A 24,628-nucleotide genomic window follows, 5' to 3' on the forward strand; every position below is an offset into this window, starting at 1 on the left:
CTAGAAAATGCAGTAATACCAGCAATTATATTTTGCCGCTATTTTCAATTATAGGAACTGATATAACTGATGTCAAACTTCTGTCTCACTTCCAGCACACATGGAATGTAAACACAAGGGTATGGAACATGGTGTTGGGTAAGCCACCAAAGGAAAACACTCTCAAGCATTATGATCTTAGACAGAAGCCATTAGAGAGAGGGGGGCACAAGGTCTGATATCCAATCCTGGTGCCCATCCTGGACACATTAGTTACCCTACTCATCACTTCACAGGGGAACAGCCCTTCCTCACATTGCCAACAACTGAAGAATAAATAAGTAAATGATATCTGAAAGAATTCTGAAAAGAGCACTAATTTTCAACTGCTAAAATTTTTAATGGAAAGAAATCATATAAAAGAAGTATCTGTTCAGTTTATAGGAATACGGTTGACACACACACACACATATTCTTTTTTATTTTAGTTGGAGGCTAATTACTTTACAATATTGTAGTAGTTTTTGCCATGAACTGACATGAATCAGCCATGGGTTTACTTGTGTTCCCCATCCTGAACCCCCCTCCCACCTCCCTCCCCATCCCATCCCTCTGGGTCATCCCAGTGCACCGGCCCTGAGCACCCTGTCTCATGCATCAAACCTGGACTGCCGATCTGTTTCACATGTGATAATATACATGTTTCAATGCTATTCTTTCAGATCATCCCACCCTCGCCTTCTCCCAGAGTCCAAAAGACTGTTCTATACATCTGTGTCTCTTTTTCTGTCTCACATACAGGGTTATCATTACCATCTTTCTAAATTTCATATATATGCGTAGTATACTGTATTGGTGCTTTTCTTTCTGGCTTACTTCATTCTGTATAATAGGCTCCAGTACACACATATTCTTTTGAGCCAACAAAATTGTAGTAATAATTTCTGGACTGAAAGTCATCTATTTATTTGATGAGAAGATGAAATGCCTTCTGCATTAGAACAAAGATTTATTTTTACTCTTAAGACTATCAACTGGTTCTTAAAACTCTGTTGTTGTTGTTTAGCCACTAAATTGTATCTGACTCTACAACCGCATGGACTGTAGCTCGCCAGGCTCCTCTGTCCATGAGATTTCCCAGGCAAGGATACTGGAGTGGGTTGCCATTTCCTTCTCCAGGGGATCTTCCCGGCCCAGGGACTGAACCCACGTCCATGTCTCCTGCATTGGCAGTTGGATTCTTTACAGCTGAGCCACCCTCTTAAAACATTAAATCTTTTAATTTTCAAACTCTTTTAAAATGAATGAAATTCCATAAGCTATGGCTGATTGCTCTTTCTGCCATTATTTTATTATGAAATAGTTAAAGGTTGCCACAATTTGCAATTTCATCCCCTTCTGGAAAAAAAAAACAAAAACAGAGGAAACCTATTTTATGCATGGTAACCCTGAAGTTCACATATGAGTAACTCAAGAGCCCATAACAACCTCTTATACTCCTTTCTAAGTCCCTTCTAAATGTATTCTATGAAATAACTCACTTGGATTGGTACGGGGTGAGGCTGGCAATGGGTACCACTTTGGCCTGTGTTCCCCCAGAGCTGTTCACTTGGCTGGTACCACCAGCTTTTCCAAATGTCTTTGAGGCACCAAAAGCCTTAGATGCAGTGGAAGCTTTAAAATCAAATACAAAGAAGGACAATCATTATTTTATTTAAATTTTATGGTAAGTTTTGTAAGAACTCTTAATCTACTAGTGACATCATATAAAATGAGAAGCCTAGTTTTTCCTTTTAAATAATCAAGAGATCTGGAAATCAAACACAGACTGAAACGGGAGACTAGAGTGAGGTCTAAAATGAAGGCTGGGTGTACAGATGTTCAGGACTGTATCTGCTGACTTACATCCTGAGGTTGAGATAATTAGGGTAATGAATCCAGACTCTGCTATTTCAGAGATGAATCTTTAAACTTTTCTATCAGTAGGCAAGATAATAGGTTGGAGAAAGAAAATAACCTTGACTGAGAAGTGAAGACAAGCCACTGGTTGCCTAAGAGAAAGAGCAAGAAGGAAAGACTGGGAATTAAGGGACACAGTGGGTGAACCATCTGAGGTGAAGAGTACCTATTACAAACAAATCTCCTCAAAACACCCCCAGAAAACTCCCAGCTCTCAACTGGTCTTACAGGAACAGATCATCTAGAATGAAGTTTATGGGATTGGGTTTAATTGGGAGCAAAGGCCAAGGAATCAGTCTTTCATTTAAGATGAACAGGGGTGGGGGGGACTGGCTATCACGGCCCCTTCTTGCCTCCTTTTCCTCCAAGCCTATGCAGCTGCCTTGCACTTGGGAAGAATATGTCATTATGTAACACCTATAAGCAGATGAATGCCTTTATATGCACGCTGTTTCTATTAAGATTCAACCTCCAAGTTCAGAAGCAATAATTTAGTCCAATGATTTCATATCTTCTATACCAAAATATTTCTTCAACATGGCATCCGGGTAGAAATGTGTATCTTCCATATTCAGAATTTATTTACTGAGTTTCCACAGCAAGCACCACACTATTCTGGGTACTTGTAGCATTCGGTAAAAAAATAGACATAAACTGTCCCAGATCTTAAAATTTTCTAACTCGGGAGTCAAGAGACGACTCACACACACAGCAGTAACAATTACCTCAAGGTAAGTCGAGGAAGCACAGGCTCTCTGTAGAACATCTTATGTGTACGTGTAGAATATCGATCTGGTATACAATACACAACTATAAAAACACATACACATCCAGTCTGCATGCTGGCCATTCCCCCTCAATACATTTCCAGTCCTTTTCCTTTTGGCATCCAGTTACATGTTTAGAGACCGTTAACTGATTTTTTTTTTTAATGGATCTCAATATAAGCCAAAGACAGACACAAGGATAAATCTGTCAGGGGTCAGAGAGTGGGGAGAAGAATAACATACTATTTGTATTTCAGCCTAAGAAAGTGAATATTTTGGGGGTACTTACCATTTTAGATAATCTATTTCCTCGTCTCCCTCCAACAGTACATAATTTGACAGCTATATATAAATAGATCCACTTGTAAAAGGAGATGGCTAGAAGATAGCTATTACAAGGCAGATAAAAACATCAAAGACTAGTGGGGAAAAAGACATACCTCCTGAAAGTTTCATAGAAATGCTAGTGACGTCTTAACCCTGCTTTTTTTTTTTAGAACCTTAGCACTGAGGAATAGAAACTCATCATTGAGGGGAGGGGAAGGGAGGAAGTGTGTGTGAAGCTGTGACAGAAAAAAGAAACTCTAAAAATAAATTCCAACCAAATTCTACAAATCATAATTTTCACTGGTGACATCCCACACGAAGAGGTTCCTAAAGGAGAGGCCAGAGAGTAAACAAAGTGATTCCATTATAGTCTCTCAGGACCTGCTGAAGAGAAAGTCAGAAAGAAGAAACTATTTCTCATCCACGAGACAGAAGCAAGACTTATGACCAACATAAATGATACTGTCTTCAAGCTAAGATAAATACTCCCAAGAGCCCCAAACGGGAAACCTGGAGCAAGACAAACCAAATGAGTAAGTGGATCCTGGAGAGTTAAAAGGCGAGAATTTAAAAGTTATGTAATTCACATAGTCAAGAGGATGTTAAGTGAGAAACTACCAGATAAATTATTAACAGAGAATAGTGTATCATTTTGATTTTTTTTTTTAAAGAAAAGCATATTAAGTATCTTTCAAAGACTGTCTTTAATCATTTTTTTCAATCACACACTTTACAATGAAAATTGGAATTATTCTTTGCAAGAAGCAACTGTCATGTGCGGCATTGTGAAAACTCCCTTTAGTCCCAGATTAAATTTCAAATCATCACTCAAAAGCCCGCCGCACACAATCAGCACGCGTCCTTGGGTGGCAGCCTTACCCATTCCTGGGCTCCCATTCTGTTGCTGGGGCCTGCTGGTTGGTGGACTGGCTGCTGAGACAGGAGGAGGAACTACTGGCTGCTGTCCGTGTCCTGATGATCAAAAGGGAAAGACCATTTTAGTGCCAATAATTTGGATTAAGAGATTTAAACTTAAGCAGAAGAAATATTCTGAGAAAGTGTAAATTTGTGATTTTTGTCAAAGACTCTCCTGGGTCAGAATTCATGCTGGGGCACTTTACTGCATGCAGCGAAAGTGCTGGGGGTTCACTTTTGTTTTCATTACCTAAAAGGTTGGCTCCATTTACCTTTCACCTGCTTATAATTGATGGCTTTCAGTTTTAATGAGGTTCTCCCCTAAAGCCTTGCCCATTTCTCCTGCGTGAACCTGAAGTAAAGTCACTGGGCTGAATCGGTGACATTACCACTATTTCCATAGCAACAAATCGATGTTATCAACAGAACTGTGTTCACGGCAGGATCTATCAGAAGAAAAAGCTGGGTGGTAACAAAAACCTAAAAGCAGTTCAATTGTCTCTGAAGTGCTCCTGCTTCAAAGGGAAAGAAGACATTCAGAAAGGATTCTACCCTTTCCCTTCCAAACAAAGCAACCTTATTTTGCAACTGACAGTTGGTGGAAAATAAGAGTTGAAAGTGCCTTAGGTACCGTGAAGCGCGAGTGAACTGTCACAGCAGGAGAGATGAGGATGGAGTTCAGAAGCAGGTGTGTCAGGGAGACGGAGATTAAAAGGAAAAAGGAGGGGAAACAAACATGTCTCTCAAACAGGAAATAAAAAAGGCCATGCCATCAGAGTATTTATTTGGCCCTCATCCTTTCTACAAATGTTGATGAAACTGAAGAATATTAAAATACGCTAATTAAAAAAAAATTTATGGAATTTGATGTGGCCTTTGTGAGTGGCACTAAAAGCAGAAGTTAAACCTAATCTGGGCTGATCACCAAGAGTGCTTGCGGCACACAAGTGCAGCTCAAAACATTTCCTAGAGAGCCGTAAGAACAGACACGCGGCGAGCACCCCTGGAATAGCTCCCTGCCTGCCGCCTTGCCTCTGCTTCTTCCATCCCTGTTCCCCACTGGGTTTTCCGAGGCCTTAAAGCAAATGGGCACACTGCGCACTGATTTTACTTCCTTCTGCTCATATCACTCCTAACTGGTACCACTAAATGAGAGTTAACTGCGCCATTAGAGTAAAACAAATTTAGCATCAAATTAAAAGGGTTAAACAGAACTCTTTAGTTCTTCCTATGGAGAGAATTGAGAGGCCTTATTTACATAGAAAAAAGAGCCAAGATTATCGACAATGAATTTTTGTGTCTGCTTTTCAGCTTTTCCATTACCTCTAAACTTCCAGTGTCACAAGAGATTGCACGGGAGAACTGTTCTCCTTTGACAGTGTGTCTTACGAAGGAACATTCTGAAATTCTACAGTGAACTTTCCTTTAAATTAGTAGGGAAAAGATGAATTGCTCCACAAACAGTACTGAGTCCAAATAACTGGGAAGAAATTAATCTGCATTTTTACCTGCTTCGGGAAATTTTATTCAAACGAACCAAATAATTTAAACAGTTAAAGATGGAACCATGAAGATACACCAGCCCTTCTGTATTCCAGCCTAGTCCCCCCAGTGCTCCCACAGCCTCAAACACATCAACGCTCCCAAGTCCCTTCCTCGCCACCGTGCCTGCTTCTCCAAGCATCTTGCTAAGTAGGACATCGTCACAGGATCTTGCCAATCTCTTATGTTAATTTCTATCAAAATGTAACTAACTTTTATGCGTACTGTAGTAGAATGGTGGTTACCAGGGACTGGTGGGAGTGGGGAGTGATTGCTTAATGGGTACAGTGTTTCAGTTTGGGATGATGGAAGAGTTCTGGAGGTGGATAGAAGTGGTGGCTGCACAAATGTGACTGGACTGAATGTCATTAATGATACACTTAAAAATGACTAAGATGTAGATTTTATGTTATGTGTATTTTACCACAATTTTTTTAAAATGTAACTTATCTATTTACCTGTTGTGAGATCAGTATTTTAAAACATTTTAACATATGGGTTAAAATTAATGTTAAAATTTCTTTTTAGTAGTATATAATAGCATAGTTTTATAACCATTGGATTCTTAGAGTCAATGAACTTTAGTATATTTTAATAAGACTCCAATTAGGCCCTGTGATAGACAAGTTCATAATAGCTACAATTTTTTGAATGCTTACTTAATGCACCAGGTACAAGGTTAAGTGCATTATTCCACTTACTCTTAAGCCCTCTATATAACAGTACTATTGCACCCAATTAACAGATGAGAAAAGTGGGTTTAAGTGGTCAAGTAACTTGCCCAGAGTCACACAGCTAGGAAGAGGCAGAACCCTGTCCTGAACCCAGGTCTGTGTGACTAGATCTAATCAACTTCACTACCATCCAGTTAATTTTTAACCCTAAACAACCAATTCTGGCAGGCAGAAATATAATTATAAAGAACATAACTAATAACTACAATATCCAGTAGTTACAAAAAGCCACTAATAGTAAAATAACAGCTGAGAAAAATCAGACAACAGACAATAGAGTATACAGATTAACAAAAACCTCAGATTCTACCAGTAATTACTTTCTTAACAATAACCACAAATAATATAAGGAAGAGTCAATCCAATAAATACAATTTCTTGTTGATAGAAAATAAACAGAGTCAGGCTGGAAAAAAATTCCAACTAGTATCTTTCAGTAATGAGCGACACTAATAACTAAGCAACATATTAAGAAATTTAAGTCTTAAGTAAGATATCATGGTTAGAAACAGTGCAGGTACACAAGACTAATATACATACTGATTTAAAAAAATACATAATGGTAAAGACAGGATATTTAAAACCATCCAACCCAATATTGAATGAAACATGAGCTGTGTTTGAATTTTACTTCTCATGCTTTAAAAATTCTCTAAGCATCTTCACTCTTTACTTAATGTGGTACTAGTACCATGAGACGATTTCAGTGCACCTTTTGGAATTCCTCTGCCTAATTCTGGACTGGGTCTCATGAGTTAATTTTACTGGTCACCTGACATGTTACAAGTCTGGGTTAGGTGCTGGGAGGATACAAATCTAACTTTAGTTCTCTACTCACTAATAATAGTCTCTTTGCTTTCCAATAAACAATTATAAACCATTTCTGTGAAATACACCCATAAGGTAGTAGTCACTGTAACAAAGCTATTTCATGATGGCCCAAGTAACAATGTGTTATTGATCTAGTTACAATGAAATTCAATAGCAAATACTCTTGAGCAGCAAAATCTCTGCCTCATTCCTCTGCACTTTAACAGAGCCTAAAGAAAGACGAGCCAGTGCGACTGAGCACTGGACAAAGGAGTGCTTCCCATACTCCTAGGTCCTCTCCCCAAGGGGTGATTATCCTTCACCCCTTTCAACTCCATCTTTACCTCAAATACTCTGCCCCTGAAAGACAACATGTTCAAAGCAGCCAGTCAATTAAATACAATATAAAAAACATAAGAAATCCGGCCAAAGGTAGTAAGTTGGGCAAATCACCTCTCCCTCAAGCCTACAGCATCCAGAGATTTCATAGAAATGCTAAGTATTGCTTTGTCTTGGCTTGCCTTCCTAAAAGCTGGGAATAAGACAACCTACATGCTCGTTTTAAAAACACTTTACTATTGCAAAACAACTGTGCTGTTCCTATTTAACATCTTGAAACTTTACCTGAATAGGCTGCAGCTTCCCTTTTCCAATGTAAATAAGCAAATTAATACGTTTGGTATAGGTAAAAATTAAAATCTAGAAGGCTCCACTTCTGAAAGAAGCATGGTGATGACCAAGTCCCAAGCCTTCCCTTCTCCTAAAAATCACACAGAGTGACGAGAAGAATGAATGCTCGTACCATAAACTAACATCCCATATACAGACTGCATCTTTAGTGAAGCTAGGGGAAAGAGACAAATTGCAAATTATGCGAAAGTGAAGCCCAAAACACCACAAATAAAGACATCACAACTGTAAGAGAGAAGCAGCATGGATGATTCAAATACAAACAATAAAATCTCAGCAGTACTAGAATAAAACACGGGTGACTGCCTTTATAACTCTGGCGTGGGGAAGATCCTTCCAACTACAGCTCAAAAGTCCAAAGTCTTAAAAAACTGCAAAATACAAGTTCATAAAAACAAAAGAAAACTGCTGCACAGCAAAAAAAACCACCACAAGCAAAGTCTGAAAGACACTGTAACTTGTATCAGAGACGAAGGACTAATTCTATTTTTTTTTAAAGATCTCTTAAAAATTGAGAAGAAAAAGATAAACAACTCAAAAGAAAAATGGACAACACAACAGTTCAGAGAATAAAGAGCCCTTAAACATTTAAAAGGATGCTCATACTGCTCACAATACAAATTAAACACTACACTGAGATCTGAGTTTTCATCTATCAGATTGATTAAAAAAAAAATCAAAAGATTAACAACATACTCTGTTGGCATAGCTGTGAAGAAACATGTATTTTCACATACTGTTGGTGGGAATGCAAAATAATGCTATCCTATGAAGGGAACGCAAGCATATCTACCTACCACAAAGGCATTTATCCACGGATCCAACAATCTCACCTTTAACAATCAAAGCCCCTCTGCCCATATACCTGCATATGTATAAAGTTAGCTGCTGCAGCACTGTTTTAATAGCCAGAGTATGGAAACACCCAACTGCCCATCAATAAAAGGCTGCTTAAACTATGGAACAGTCACACAACACAACATGCTATACTGTTAATAAATAAATAAAAAGGAGGAAGATCTTTAAGTATATATATGAAAATATCTCTAAGCTGAAATTAAAAAACAAAAACAGGACTGAAAAAAAGAGACAACATAGTGTACATACTTGTCTAGCTGTTCAGTGTTGTTTTTTTTTAATCCTACCTTTGGTGTAAGCAAAGTGGATTATGAGTGAAAATACGTAATTTACGTACTTGGTTATATTTTCTTTTTTTTGGTTGTATTTTCATTAAGAAAACCCTTGAAGGACAAAAAGAAACCACTGAATTTGGTTACCTACAGAGGGCAGCAGTGAGTACGAACAAGACAAGAGGAGGCAGGGGCAGGAGTAAGATTTCTCTAAATACTTAATTTTAGAGTTTTGCCTTCTAAAAGATGTAACTGTATTATCTACTCAAAATTTAAAACAAAAATGTTTATTTTAAAAAAATATGTCTATCTTAATATTTCAACTTTGAAAAGTATACAAGTTTTAATGGACAAACACGTGAACACAAAGCAGAGAAACAGCTCTAAGATTTGAAATAAACTGCCCCTGGATAGGAGCCAGAGGACAAAGAACAGCTGGGGAGGGAAATGCTTTTTTGGTTTTGCTTCAAAGAACACACTCGCAAAACTATTTGACTTTTAAACTATGTACAGGACATGACAGAATAACAGAGACCAAGATGACCCTCCCACCAAAAATAACCAAAAAGAAGGCAAAGTATTTATGAGACAAATGATTCTCAGGATACTGGACATTAAGCAACAAAGGACAGTAATTCTGAGACAGGAAACAAACAAGGTGAGTGTGACTGCACCAGATTACTGGAAGCCCTGAGGGTTTCCAGGCTGTGACACAGGAAGTAGGCATGGAAGAAACCGAGTTAAGGAGATGGAATTGAGCATGTGGGGAATCAAGACATGGAGGGTTCTCAGGACAAAGTACCAGAGAAGAGAGCTGCATGGAGAAAGACCTCCAGAGACGATGGAAGGTTCCCCTCGAGGAGTCGGCAGAGTACTGGTTGGCTGATCTGTGTGTGGAAACTATCGGAAGCCAGGGAAAGAAAGAACCATCTGAGAAGACCTCAGGGATCAGTGTCCGGTGCTTACAACAAGCTAGAAATAGCACCTGTACCTAACAGGCAGAATGGAAAACTTCACATTCATGGGGCATCGAGTAGGATACGCTAACGGGTCTTGCCTCTGTACTATGAATAACCAGACCCAGAATAAATGCCACTCTCTGATCCCATCTAACAGATTTTAAAAGCAACACCCCAAAAGATAAAACTGTTTCCAAATAATTTAACTGTATCCCTGAAAAAAATTCAAGAATACAAGTTTCCAGCACCCAACAGAGTATGAATCACAATGCCTGAATTCATTCCAAGATTATCAGGCACACAAAGCAGAAAAATATTCTGGATAATATGGAAAAAAAAAATTAACTGATTAAAAGAGACCAAGAACTGATACTGATGCTATTAAAAAGCAGAGACATCATTTTGCCAACAAAGGTCTGTATAGTCAAAGCTATGGTTTTTCCAGTAGTCATGCACAGATGTGAGTCGGACCATAAAGAAGGCTGAGGGTCAAAGAATTGATGCTTTCGAACTGTGGTGCTAGAGAGGATTCTTAAGAGTCCCTTGGATAGCAAGGAGATCAAACCAGTCAATCCTAAAGGAAATCAACCCCTTCCAATATTCATTGGAAGGACTGATGCTGAAGCTCCAAAACTTTGGCTACTTGATGCAAAGAGCCAACTCACTGGAAAAGAACCTGAAGCTGGGAAAGATTGAAGGCAGGAGGAGAAGGCGATGACCAAGGATGAGATGATTGGATGGCATCACCGATTCAATGGACATGAGTTTGAGCAAACTCCCAGATAGTGAAGGACAGGGAAGCCTGTTACGGGTCACAAAGAGTCAGATACAACTGAGCGATTGAACAACAACAAAGTAAGTAAACTGTTTCTCTGAGTTCTGGAAGCCACTGTAGCAAATTATTATAACTGAGGGCTTCCCTGGTGGCTCAGTGGTAAAGAATCTGCCTGCCAATACAGGAGACACGGGTTCAATCCCTGATCAGGGAAGATCCCACATGCTGTGGAGCAATCAAGCCCGTGTGCTGCAACTACTGAGCTGATGCACCGCAACTACCGAAGCCCACAAGCCCCAGAGCCTGTGTTCCACGACAAGAGAAGCCACTGCAAAGAGAAGCCCAAGCACCACAACCAGAGAGTAGCCTCCGCTAGCTGCAGTCAGAGAAAACCCACGCACAGCACGAAGACCCAGCCGTGCCAAAAATTAACAAATACAACTTAAAAATTAATCTAATTGAATCAGAAGAGGGAATTGGAGGAATCTACAATTTACAGCCAGCTGGTCAGAAGCACAGGTAACAAGCAGGACTTTCGACTGAAGGGAGCAGCGGTGGGGGGAGGGGTGGGGGCGGGGATAAGGCAGTCTGGTGGGCCTGAGCCCTTACCCTGGGAGATCTGATGCTAACTCCAGATACCCAGTGTCAGAACTAAACTGAATTGTAGGAGACCCAGCTGATGTCCATAGAGAACTGGAGAATGGCTTATTAGAGAGGAAAAAACCCACATATCTGGTCACAGCCAGAAATATGTATGATTGTTGCATGCAGAGAAAAACAGAGGAGAGGTTTTCCTTTACAGAGTCCTACCATCATTTTTTCAGTATTAAAAAAAAAATCTGAAAGAGTAACCTGTTACTCTTTCCTAGAGTAAGACCCCCCCATAGAGGAACAAATGAAACTATAGCAAAAGGAAGTATTCCAGATCTATTAAGAGGTATTCAGCTGAGTGCTACAACCTATAAAAAACATTTTACCTTCATTATAAGGCACTGGGTTGCCAATCTTTGATCCAACTGCTTCAGCTGATTTCAAAACTTCTAACTCCATCAAAATAACCACTCTCCTACAAAGGCAAAGGAATAGAAACATGTTAGAAAAAATAAATTCAGAAGCCCTTAAAATGACAAGCTACTTTAAAAGCTTTCCCCCAATAATCACAGTGATAAAAACTATTTCCCTTTGTCAACTGTTTTTCATTACTGAATAACTTGAGAAGTATATGATATCAATTCTTACATAAATATTTCCCTTAATCTTTCACTGCATCATTATCAAGGCCTTTTATGATTGCAGGGTTCTCGTTTCCCATCTAGTTCCTTAATTAAAATGCAGAGTCCTTACTACATACCGTATCTCAAGGAGCAAATGACATGATAAGAATTTAGATTACTAAATCCGACAATATGTGGCACAACAAGAGATGATCTGTTTTTAGAAACATATACTTATCTGAACAATTGCCCTTTCCCTGTGAAAACCAATATGACTATAGATTTTTTTTTTTTTACTCTTTTTTAAGGTGTTTTTTAGTACTTTAAAGTCTTTGTTGAATTCGTTACAATGTCACATGTTTTTTGTTTTGGTTCCTCGGCCACAAGCCACGTGGGATCTCGATTCCCCAACCAGGGACTGAACCTGTACCCTCCACTGGAAGGCGAAGCCTTAACCACTGGACCACCAGGGAAGTCCCCAGAGACATTTTTCATGTGATTACAATTAATTAAGAACTTTCAGTTCTTTGTCCATCTTTCATTCTGATTAAAACCTCTCGGTAACTTCTCAAGGACCAACGACCACAAGTTAGAAACCTTTCCACATAGCCGATGAGGCTCGGCCAGCTCTGGCTTCGCGCCTCTCTCTCCAGCTGATCTTGCTTTCCTGGCACCTTGCCCTCCACCATCTGTCTCCTTCTAGGTCCTGGTGTGTATCATGCTCTCTCCTGCCACAGGGCTCTGTACGTGCCTCTTTCTGATTGTGAGGGTCTCTCATTCTGCTTCATCTAATATTCATTTCAAACATCAGGTCTTTAAGAGAGGCCTCTTTAATCTTTGCTTTAGATCAGTCTTCGGCTGTACTCTTTTCTACAGCCATCATTTCCTTCCTTCAGATCAAATCTCTCAGGTTTAATTAATACAGGTTGACAATGATTAATATCTGGGTTAACTGCATGTTCATTATTGATTATTTACTCACATATATATTTTACTTGTATATTCATTATTGACTATGTTGTACTCCTACTAAGCTGCCCTTTCAGTCATGGCAGGCATCCTCCAGGGTTCACCTCAGCAACTGGTCCACAGTGGTTCTCAATATGTGCCTGAACAGGAATGCCATGATCATGTTCGTATTTTTAAATCTTTTTAAATTTAATTGTATTTATTTATTTTGTGGCTGTGCTGAGTCTTCATTGCTGCTCGGGCTTTTCTCTAGTTGTGGTAGTGGTGGTGGTTGGCAGTTTAGTTGCTAAGTTGTGTCTAACTCTTGCAACCCCATGGACTGTAGCCCGCCAGGCTCCTGTCTCGTGGGATTCTCCAGGCAAGAATACTGGAGTGGGTTGCCAGTGCCTTCTCCTATGTTCGTATTTTAAAAAGAACTGCAGTATGAAAGACTTTGAGGGGAACACAACTGGAGGCAGGGAGAAAAACAGAAGAACTGACGGGGCCAGAATTAGCACAGTCTCGATGGACATTAAAAAGATCAGACGGGGAATGTCCCTGACAGGCTAGTGGTTAGGACTCCATTCGTCCACTGCAGGGAGCACAGGTTCAGTTCCTGGTCATAGAACTAAGATCCCACATGCTGTACAGCACAGCAAAAAAAAAAAAGGTAGTCAGTCTGGAGTAGTAGTTAAACAACAGCAAGCCCAAACTCATTGTGATGTATTCTTTAAATGGTCTGCTGTATTTTACATTTTCACATATAACTCATCAGTTCGTGCAACCTTTAGCAGGTTTTCATATCAAGGCTATATTATTTCAATAAAATAAGCTTGAAACTATCTGTTCCTGAATATCACATACAGATTCACTATTTAAAAACTCTGATAGGTATTTAGTGGTGGATATTTAACACCTTCCAAAATTATCCAAATTACTCCAGAACACAGAAAAAAACAGAAGTCTTGTTAATCATTTGGTATTATCCCAATACCAAAACCTAAAAAAAAAACAAACTACTAACTTTATTCTGTAATATACATACATCCTAAATAAAATATTAGTAAGATAAATCCAGCAGCACATGAAAAGAATACACACAATACCAACTTGGAGAAAACACAGATGACAAGGACACATTACAACTTTATACAGATATAATCAGCAAAACTGAGACTGTGGGAAACAGCATGAGGATAAAGGACAAATGGCCTGGTTTCTTCAACAAATAAACACTCAGGGAAGAAAAAGAGATGGAGGAGGAACCTATACTCATAGAGACTTAAAAGAACTACCAACCGACTGCAGTGTGCGCTTCCCTTTGGATCCTGATACAGATAAATTATTCACACACACACACGAATACTTGCATACTGAACAGTGACAGAATATTTAGGCACTAAAATAAGAGTTTTTAAAAAAGAACTACTACCTTTTAAAAATATATACTAGGGACTTCTCAGCCACAAGGGACCACATATTACAAGGTCTCATTTCTATGAAATGTTCAAAATAAGCAAATCCTATAGAGAAAGAAAGTAGATGCACGGTTGTCTAGGGTTGGGAGGATGGGGTGTTTGGGGGTGATAGCTAAAGGGTGCAGGGTTTATTTGGTGGGTAACAAAATATTCTAAAATTAATTGTGGTAATGGCTGGACATCTCTGAGTATAACAAAAACTATTTTACACTTTAAATAGATGAATTGTGTGGTATATGAATTATATGTCAAGAAGATGTCACAAAAAAGGTAGAGAAAAAGAAAGAGAAAGACCAACTCCGGCACAAACACAGGACTAGACAAACAGATAGATGGAAAAGATGATCAACAGAACAGAGCAAGATAAATGGAATACTAGCCTCTATCTCGGAAAAGGCAATGGCACCCCACTCCAGTACTCTTGCCTGGAAAATCCCATGGACGGAGGAGCCTGGTAGGCTGCAGTCCATGGGGTCGCTAAGAGTCAGACATGACTGAGCGACTTCACTTTCACTTTTCACTTTCATGCATTGGAGAAGGAAATGGCAACCCACTCCAGTCTTCTTGCCTGGAGACTCCCAGGGACAGGGGAGCCTAGTGGGCTGCCGTCTATGGGGTCGCACGGAGTCGGACACGACTGAAGCGACTTAGCAGCAGCAGCAGCCTCTATCTACTTTTGTCACCAACCACCAATTCTCCACATAGCTATCAAAATCATCTCTTGGATACTTTAAAATATTTAAATCAGTTCAGTTCAGTTGCTCAGTTGTGTCCGACTCTTTGCGACCCCTTGAATCGTAGCACACCAGGCCTCCCTGTCCATCACCAACTCCCGCAGTCCACCCAAACTCATGTCCATCGAGTCGGTGATGCCATCCAACCATCTCATCCTCTGTCGTCCCCTTCTCCTCCTGCCCCCAATCCCTCCCAGCATCAGGGTCTTTTCCAATGACTCAACTCTTTGCATGAGGTGGCCTGAGTTTCAGCTTTAGCATCATTCCTTCCAAAGAACACCCAGGACTGATCTCCTTTAGAATGGACTATCAGATCACACACACTGCCGCTCAAAAGTCTATAGCTTCCCATCATACTCAGAATAAACGCCTTCCTGTAGACCTCCCATGATATGCACCATCCATTTGGGAAAAACTAAGCTAAATTCTTTCTTTATATCCCATATAAAAGTAAACCTCATATTAAATCACTATGTTGTACACCTGAAACTAATACTATAAATCAACTATACTTCAATAATAACAAAAACCCAAACCTTAAATAACTTAAAATAAGCCAAGTGCCTTTAAAACTAAAAAGCAGAAACAAACTAAAATCTTAGATGAACTGACGTCTACTTAAAAAAATTCACCGGAAGTGTCTGAAGCAAAGAAATGTTTTTATAACCCAGTCAGGAAGCTTCCTAAACAAAATTCAGAAGCCATAAAGAAAAAAATGGATAAAACTAACTATATTTTAAAAAACTTATCAACTCCTTATCATAAGACAGCATAAACAGACTATGATAAAGTGAGATAAAAGAATTAGTTGATATCCCTCATTCATAAAAAGCTTCCCCCTACCCTACCCTCAGCACACACATAAAAGACAAAGTATATAATCAAATGCTATTCAGAGAAGAACTACAAATATCAATAAATATATGAAAAGATACTTGACCTCACAAACAGGAGAATTTATTATATTTTAAATTAAAATGATTAGCAATTATTTTTTAAAAATCTGTAATACCTAGTATAATATGCCAACAAGGTTAAGGGGAAATGGTTATTTTTTTGCCCTAAAAACAGGTTTGTTGAAATATAACTCATATACCATAAAATTCACCCTTTAAAAGTATAATTCAGGGGTGGGAGGTGGGAGGGAGGGTCAGGAGGGAGGGGACACATGTACACCTATGGTTGATTCATGTTGATATATGGCAGAAACCAACACAATTCAGTTCAGTCACTCAATCCTGTCCGACTCTTTGCGACCCCATGAATTGCAGCACGCCAGGCCTCCCTGTCCATCACCAACTCCCAGAGTTTACCCAAACTCATGTCCACTGAGTTGGTGATGCTATCCAAACATCTCATTCTCTGTCATCCCCTTCTCCTCCCACCTTCAATTTTTCCCATCATCAGGGTCTTTTCAAACGAGTCAGCGCTTCGCATCAGGTGGCCAAAGTACTGGAGTTTCAGCTTCAGCATCAGTCCTTCCAATGAACATTCAGGACTGATTAGGATGGACTGGTTGAATCTCCTTGCAGTCCAAGGGACTCTCAAGAATCTTCTCCAATACCACAGTTCAAAAGTATCAATTTTTCAGTGCTCAGCTTTCTTATAGTTCAACTCTCACATCCATACATGTCTACTGTAAAAACCATAGCCTTGAGTAGATGGACCTTTGTTGGCAAAGTAATGTCTCTGCTTTCTAATATGCTGTCTAGGTTGGTCATAACTTTGCTTCCAAGGAGTAGATCAGATCAGATCAGTCGTTCAGTTGTGTCCGACTCTTTGTGACCCCATGAATCGCAGCACGCCAGGCCTCCCTGTCCATCACCAACTCCCAGAGTTCACTCAGACTCATGTCCATCGAGTCAGTGATGCCACCCAGCCATCTCATCCTCTGTCGTCCCCTTCTCCTCTTGCCCCCAATCCCTCCCAGCATCAGAGTCTTTTCCAATGAGTCAACTCTTCACATGAGGTGGCCAAAGTACTGGAGTTTCAGCTTTAGCATCATTCCTTCCAAAGAAATCCCAGGGCTGATCTCCTTTAGAATGGACTGGTTGGATCTCCCTGCAGTCCAAGGGACTCTCAAGAGTCTTCTCCAACACCACAGTTCAAAAGCATCCATTCTTCGGCGCTCAGCCTTCTTCACAGTCCAACTCTCACATCCATACATGACCACAGGAAAAACCATAGCCTTGACTAGATGGACCTTTGTTGGCAAAGTAATGTCTCTGCTTTTGAATATGCTATCTAGGTTGGTCATAACTTTCCTTCCAAGGAGTAAGCGTCTTTTAATCTCATGGCTGCAGTCACCATCTGCAGTGATTTTGGAGCCCCAAAAAATAAAGTCTGACACTGTTTCCACCGTTTCCCCATCTATTTCCCATGAAGTGATGGGACCGGATACCATGATCTTCGCTTTCTGAATGTTGAGCTTTAAGCCAACTTTTTCACTCTCCTCTTTCACTTTCATCAAGAGGCTTTTTAGTTCCTCTTCACTTTCTACCATAAGGGTGGTGTCATCTGCATATCTGAGGTTATTGATATTTCTCCCAGCAATCCTGATTCCAGCTTGTGTTTCTGCCAGTCCAGTGTTTCTCATGATGTACTCTGCATATAAGTTAAATAAGCAGGGTGACAATATACAGCCTTGACGAACTCCCTTTCCTATTTGGAACCAGTCTGTTGTTCCATGTCCAGTTCTAACTGTTGCTTCCTGACCTGCATACACATTCTCAAGAGGCAGATCAGGTGGTCTGGTATTCCCATCTCTTTCAGAGTTTTCCACAGTTTATGGTGATCCACACAGTCAAAGGCTTTGGCATAGTCAATAAAACAGAAATAGATGTTTTTCTGGAACTCTCTTGCTTTTTCGATGATCCAATGGATGTTGGCAATTTGATCTCTGGTTCCTCTGCCTTTTCTAAAACCAGCTTGAACATGAACAGGAAGTTCATGGTTCACATATTGTTGAAGCCTGGCTTGGAGAATTTTGAGCATTACTTTGCTAGCATGTGAGATGAATGCAATTGTGCAGTAGTTTGAGCATTCTTTGCCATTGCCTTTCTTAGGGATTGGAAAGAAAACTGACCTTTTCCAGTCCTGTGGCCACTGCTGAGTTTTCCAAATTTGCTGGCATATTGAGTGCGGCATTTTCACAGCATCATTGTTTAGAATTTGAAAGAGCTCAACTAGAATTCCATCACCTCCACTAGCTTTGTTCGTAATCATGCTTCCTAAGGCCCACTTGACTTCACATTCCAGGATGTCTGGCTCTAGGTGAGTGATCACACCGTCGTGATTATCTGGGTTGTGAAGATTTTTTTTGTATAATTCTTCTGTGTATTCTTGCCACCTCTTCTTAATGTCTTCTGCTTCTGTTAGGTCCATACCATTTCTGTCCTTTATTGAGCCCATCTTTGCATGAAATGTTCCCTTGGTATCTCTAATTTTCAGGAAGAGATCTCTAATCTTTCCCATTCTATTGTTTTCCTCTATTTCTTTGCACTGATCACAGAGAAAGGTTTTCTTATCTCTCCTTGCTATTCTTTGGAACTCTGCATTCAAATCCGTGTATCATTCCTTTTCTCCTTTGCTTTTCACTTCTCTTCTTTTCACAGATATTTGTAAGGCCTCCCCAGACAGCCATTTTGCTTTTTGCATTCCTTTTTCTTGGGGATGGTCTTGATCCCTGTCTCCCATACAGGGATCTGGAGAAGGCCATTCCCTTCTCCAGAAAGCAATTATACTTCAATCAAAAATAAATAAATTTTTAAAAAAATATAATTCAGCAGTCTTTCATATATTTACAGAGTTGGGCAAGCATCACCATGACCTAACTTCTGATCATTTTACCACCTTAAAAAGAAACCCTGTGCTCCATGGCAGTAACTCTCCAGTCCCCCACCATGGGGAACCAGGAATCTAACCCGTGTCTGTTGCCTATTCAAAAACAGGTCCTCTTATACAAGGATCAAGAGTATGTTAATTGGTTTAATTTCTACAACAGATGTCTCCTGATCCCCACAATTCTAATTCTTGTAATCAACTCTTATGAAGTAACAGCATGAGCTTGTAAAGATAAATGTATAAGGATGACTGCTAAAGCCCTGGTTGGAATAAACCAGTGACCATCAATAAGATAAGGAATAAACCTGGTCGCACATTCACACTCAAGTTTTCAGCAGAGGTAGGAAGGAACACATGGCATCACCCGCGACGGGAGAGAATGGAGCTCGAGTTTTTGTACTCAATCACAGCAATGCTCCCCACCCTCCCCTATCCCATGTTCTAGAGGAGAGAAAGTGGATAGAAGGCACCACTCAAGCAATCCACAGCAGCCCGGGGTGGCAGATAACAGGTCCCAAGTGAAGAGGTTGGCAAGGAGATGGACCTAGCCTAGACTACGTCAGAGCAAATGAAGTCTGGACAGAGCTGTCCACATTAAGCATGTGTGTGTGTGCATGCTAAGCCGCTTCAGTCGAGTCTGGCTCTTTGCGTCTCTGTCGACTGTAGTCCACCAGGCTCCTCTGTCCATGGGGATTCTCCAGGCAAGAACACTGAAGTGGGTTGCCATGCCCTCCTCCAGGGGATCTTCCCGATAGGGACTGAACCTGAGTCTCTTATCTCTCCTGCATTGGCAGGCATAAGATAAAAAGAAATAACACAGCAGCAATGTAACACACAACAGTACATAAAAATAAAAGGAACAGAGGAGGCAGAGACAATTAAGAATCCAATCCAGAGAAAAGCATAAGCCAAGAAAGGGAATGCTTTCCAAGTGTGGCTTGTAAAATAAGACTAAGAATTCAGTAAAAGTCAAAAGATGAGAAGAAACAAGAGATTGAGAAAAAAAAAGAGCTTGAAAAGTTAAGGGAGGGCTTCCTTGGTGGCTAGGTGGTAAAGTATATGCCTGCCATTGCAGGAGACACGGGTTTGATCCCTGATCGGCAAAGATTCCATGTTCAGAGCAACTAAGCCCCAGTACCACAACTACTGAGCTTGTGCTCTGAAGCCCAGGAGCAGCAACTACTGAGCCCACGTGCCCCAACTACTGAAGCCTGAGTACCCCAGAGCCCATGCTCCATAACAAGAGAAGCCAACGCACTGAGAAGCCTGAGCACAACCAGAGAGTAGCCCCTGCTCTCCACAACTAGAGAAGAGCTCGCGCAGCAATGAAGACCCAGCACAGCTGAAAAAAATAACTAAGATTGTGTGTGTGTGTGTATCTTTAAAAAAAAGGTTAAGGGGCAAGAGAGAACAGAAGCAATATCTAACAAAGACCAAACTATGTGATGTGTTAGAAAATCTTAAGCCAAGGCATGCCTTAGAAAAAAAAGACTAGAGCAATCTGAAGACATATATGGAGAACAAAGTTATCCACAACATAAGTGAAAACTGGAGCTCAAATGAAATAGAAAAGGTCATTAAGGAATAACAACAGAAACTTTTCATCAGAAAGAACTGATTGCGGACTGAAAGAGCGTACATCATGTACCAGAAAAGAAAAAAAAAGGAACAATTGACATTGAGACATGACCTGGTTATTGAACTTGAAAACCAAAGAATTCTTCTACCTGATGCACAGAATTCATTCACGTTTCATAAATTGTCTTAATGATGCCCTTAACAGTGTAAGGATCCAGGATCACGTGTTATATTTAATTACTCTATCTCTTTAGACTTCTTCAATGTTTGAAATTTGAAAATCAGTTATTTTATAAAATGTCCATCAATTTACCCTAGGCTTCCTCGTGACTGGATACAGATTATGCATCTTTGGCAATAATATAACAGGACTGGAAAAGGTCAGTTTTCATTCCAATCCTAAAGAAAGGCAATGCCAAAGAATGCTCAAACTATTGCACAACTGCACTCATCTCACACACTAGCAAAGTAATGCTCAAAATTCTCCAAGCCAGGCTTCAGCAATATGTGAACCATGAACTTCCAGATGTTCAAGCTGGTTTTAGAAAAGGCAGAGGAACCAGAGATCAAATTGCCAACATCCATTGGATCATCGAAAAAGCAAGAGAGTTCCAGAAAAACATCTATTTCTGTTTTATTGACTATGCCAAAGCCTTTGACTGTGTGGATCACCACAAACTGGAAAATTCTGAAAGAGAAGGGAATACCAGACCACCTGACCTGCCTCCTGAGAAATCTGTATGCAGGTGAAGAAGCAACAGTTAGCACTGGACATGGAACAACAGACTGGTTCCAAATAGGAAAAGGAGTACATCAAGGCTGTATATTGTCACCCTGCTTATTTAACTTACATGCAGAGTACATCCTGAGAAATGTTAGGCTGGATGAAGCACAAGCTGGAATCAAGATTGCTGGGAGAAATATCAATAACCTCAGATATGCAGATGACACCACCCTTATGGCAGAAAGTGAAGAAGTAAAGAGCCTCTTGATGAAAGTGAAAGAGGAGAGTGAAAAAGTTGGCTTAAAGCTCAACATTCAGAAAACTAAGATCATGGCAAACGGCCCCATCACTTCACAGCAAATAGATGGGCAAACACTGGAAACAGTGTCAGACTTTATTTTGGGGGCTCCAAAATCACTGCAGATGGTGACTGCAGCCATGAAATTAAAAGACGCTTACTCCTTGGAAGGAAAGTTATGACCAACCTAGATAGCATTTTCAAAAGCAGAGACATTACTTTGCCAACAAAGGTCCGTCTAGTCAAGGCTATGGTTTTTCCAGTAGTCATGTATGGATGTGAGAGTTGGACTATAAAGAAAGCTGAGCACCAAAGAATTGATACTTTTCAACTGTGGTGTTGGAGAAGACTCTTGAGAGTCCCTTGGACTGCAAGGAGATCCAACCAGCCCATCCTAGGGGAGATCAGTCCTGAATATTCATTGGAAGGACTGATGCTGAAGCTGAAACTCCAATCCTTTGGCCACCTGATGTGAAGAACTGACTCATTTGAAAAGACTCTGATACTGGGAAAGACTGAAGGTGGGAGGAGAAGGGGACAACAGAGGAGACGGTTGGATGGCATCACTGACTCAATGGACACGAGTTTGAGTGAACTCCGGGAGCTGGTGGTGGACAGGGAGGCCTGGCGTGCAGCAGTTCATGGGGTCGCAAAGAGTCGGACATGACTGAGGTCTGAACTGAACTGAACTGACACTATGTTCTCATTGCATCCAATCAGGTAACATGCTGACTTCTCTTTGCCCCATTATTGATAAAGTTAATGTCAACAACTGGAATAAGGTGCCATCTGCCAGTTTTCTCTGCTGTAAATTGCTTCTTTTCCTTTTACAACTAATAATTATGCTGTGTGGGGCAGGGGGATATACTTTAACCCTAAAAATAACTTGTTCCTCATCAAACTTTCACTACCTGTTTCAGCATCTGCGGTCAGCTGAATGAACACCCCCGACAAAAATACATCCACATTCTAACGCCTGGAACCTTCTATGGCAAAAAGGGACTCTGCAGGTGTGATTTAATTAAGGACTGAAGTGGCGATTTTATCCCAGATTATCCAATGGGCCCTAAAAGCAACTACATATATCCTTCTAAGAAGAGGGAAGATGGAGTTCCCTGGTGGTCCAGAGTTAGGACTCCACACTTCCACTGTAGGGGGCACAAAGTCGATCCCTGACTGGCCAACTAAGATCCTACAAACCACACTGTGCAGTCAGAAAAAAAAAAAGGCGGAGGTAGAGGCAGACTTGGTACAGACAGAAGGCGTAACGTGACCATGGAGGGAGACTGGTATGATGCAGCCACAAGCCAAGGAATGCTATTCACCACCAGAAGCTGGAAGAGGCAAAGAATGGATTCTCCCATAGACCTCCTAGGAGGAGTCTAGCCCAGCCAACACCATGATCTCTGCCCAGTGAAACTGATGTCAACTCATGGCTTCCAGAAATTATTCCAGAAATAATTTCTTTGTTTTAAACTATCAAACATGTGGTATTTTGCTGGAGCAGCCATAGGAAACTTACACAGCACCTATTAAATGTTTCCTGCATATATGACGGTCGCCAAATGGTGATTTTCTAATTCTGTCAATCCATCTACATTTTTAGATGACATTCCATCGTAAGAAAAGCTTTCTGTTCCCCCTCATGTATTCATTAATTCAGTGAGGATGTATGAATTCCTACTTTATTCAATAAGTTGTAATGCTACTATTTTTATTTACTTTGGCTTTTTTTTTTTTTAATTTTTTGGCCACACCGTACAGTATGAAGGATCCTAGTTCCCCAATCAGAAACTGAACCTGGAACCATGGCAGTGAAAGTACCGAGCATCAACCACTAGACTGCCAGGAAACTCACAGTTTTAATTTTTAAACTGCCCTAGATTTGGCAAGTATGACTCTGCATGCCACCAAAAAAAGTATTTCAGCAATGGTTACTCAGGTGTGACTAACAGTTCTGTTCACCGCTGTGTCTATAGCATGGAGCATCATGTAGGTACTCTACAGTACTCTCTGTTGGCTGAAGAAACTGTTTACTATGAAAGATTCAAGACTGCAGAAAAGGGGCAGTGTTACAGAATGAAATGCATCTTCTTTTGCCCTAAAAAGTGACCCTTTTTTCATTAAAAGATACTTCAAGAGAGAATCCTAGAATCAGTGCTGCTGAAGAGATTAGAAATATGAGTTCTACATTCGGCTTCAATTTCCTGCTCTGAGATTTCCAGTTTGGTTCCATACGTCTGTCCTGTCGGTGTCCCGTTTTCAGTTGCCTGAGTTCAGAACTCAATAGCTCTGAACTCCTGGCTGACAGCTCACCACTGTCTCTTTGATTCCTAATTGAATTTTGGCATCCAGTAAACTTTTTTTTTTTAAACTTCTATTTTAAATAAAATTAGCCCCCATTTTACAACACAATACAACAGGAAAAAAACATACCACAGGGACTTCCCTGGTGGTCCAGGACACACAGGTTCGACCCCTACTTAGGGAACTAAGATCCCACATGCCACAGAGCAACTAACCCTGCTCACGACAACTGAGGAGTCTGAGCACCCCAATGAAAGACCCCGGGTGCTGCAACTAAGACTTGATGAAGCCAAATAAATAAATACGAAAAAAAAAACCAAAACCACATACCTTCCATCTTTCAGCGTGTTCACAATAAATCGGTTAATCTGGCAAATACAGTTGCTAGACAATCGCTCTTCCTCAACAAGAGGGTTCAGCTGTGTTGCCAACATGAATGCTGAAAGCACAGAGACTGCTTTAGTCTCTAAGACATTTCAGTCATGACAGTCTAAAAGCTGATCATACTTGTACCAGCAAAAGATAAAACAATGCCTTAAAAGACATTCCTGAAATTAAAACTACTCAGACTCTGTAAGGTAAAAAAACAGTAATAATTTGCTGTGCATTTAACACCTGGTGCTTTGATGAAATTAAGTATTTCCTGAAGTGCCCCAAATTATCTTTTCAATCATTCAGGTTTCATGACAAAGACTAAAAAAAAAATCTCTTATAGGTCCTTCACCTTGTGACTAGAGATAGTAAGTATATATTCTGCAAATTCTCTTTCTCCCTGTAAAGTTTCCAATGCAGAAATAAAACCCCAAAAAGACAAGTATAGGACAGCTAACCCATCATACCCACTAAATGTCAATATCATCCTAAGGGAAATTAATCAAAGGAAGCACAGAGCACCACTTAGAGAAAATTAATTAAGC

General features: G+C 40.3%; 1 protein-coding gene across 1 annotated transcript in view; it reads right to left on the reverse strand.

Annotated features, from left to right (window-relative positions):
- Window positions 1–24,628, reverse strand: part of RPA1 (replication protein A1) — a 45,157-nt gene that overhangs the window by 14,364 nt on the left and 6,165 nt on the right. Inside the window, exons 4-7 of the mRNA XM_005888249.3 lie at window positions 24,042–24,150; window positions 11,565–11,653; window positions 3,912–4,004; window positions 1,521–1,653 (exon numbers count right to left, since the gene is read on the reverse strand). Coding sequence (XP_005888311.1) covers window positions 1,521–1,653; window positions 3,912–4,004; window positions 11,565–11,653; window positions 24,042–24,150 — 424 coding nt within the window. The remainder of the gene's footprint in view (window positions 1–1,520; window positions 1,654–3,911; window positions 4,005–11,564; window positions 11,654–24,041; window positions 24,151–24,628) is intronic.

Source organism: Bos mutus, chromosome 19 (genome assembly GCF_027580195.1).
Source record: "Bos mutus isolate GX-2022 chromosome 19, NWIPB_WYAK_1.1, whole genome shotgun sequence".
In the NCBI taxonomy this organism is placed as follows: Eukaryota; Metazoa; Chordata; class Mammalia; order Artiodactyla; family Bovidae; genus Bos; species Bos mutus.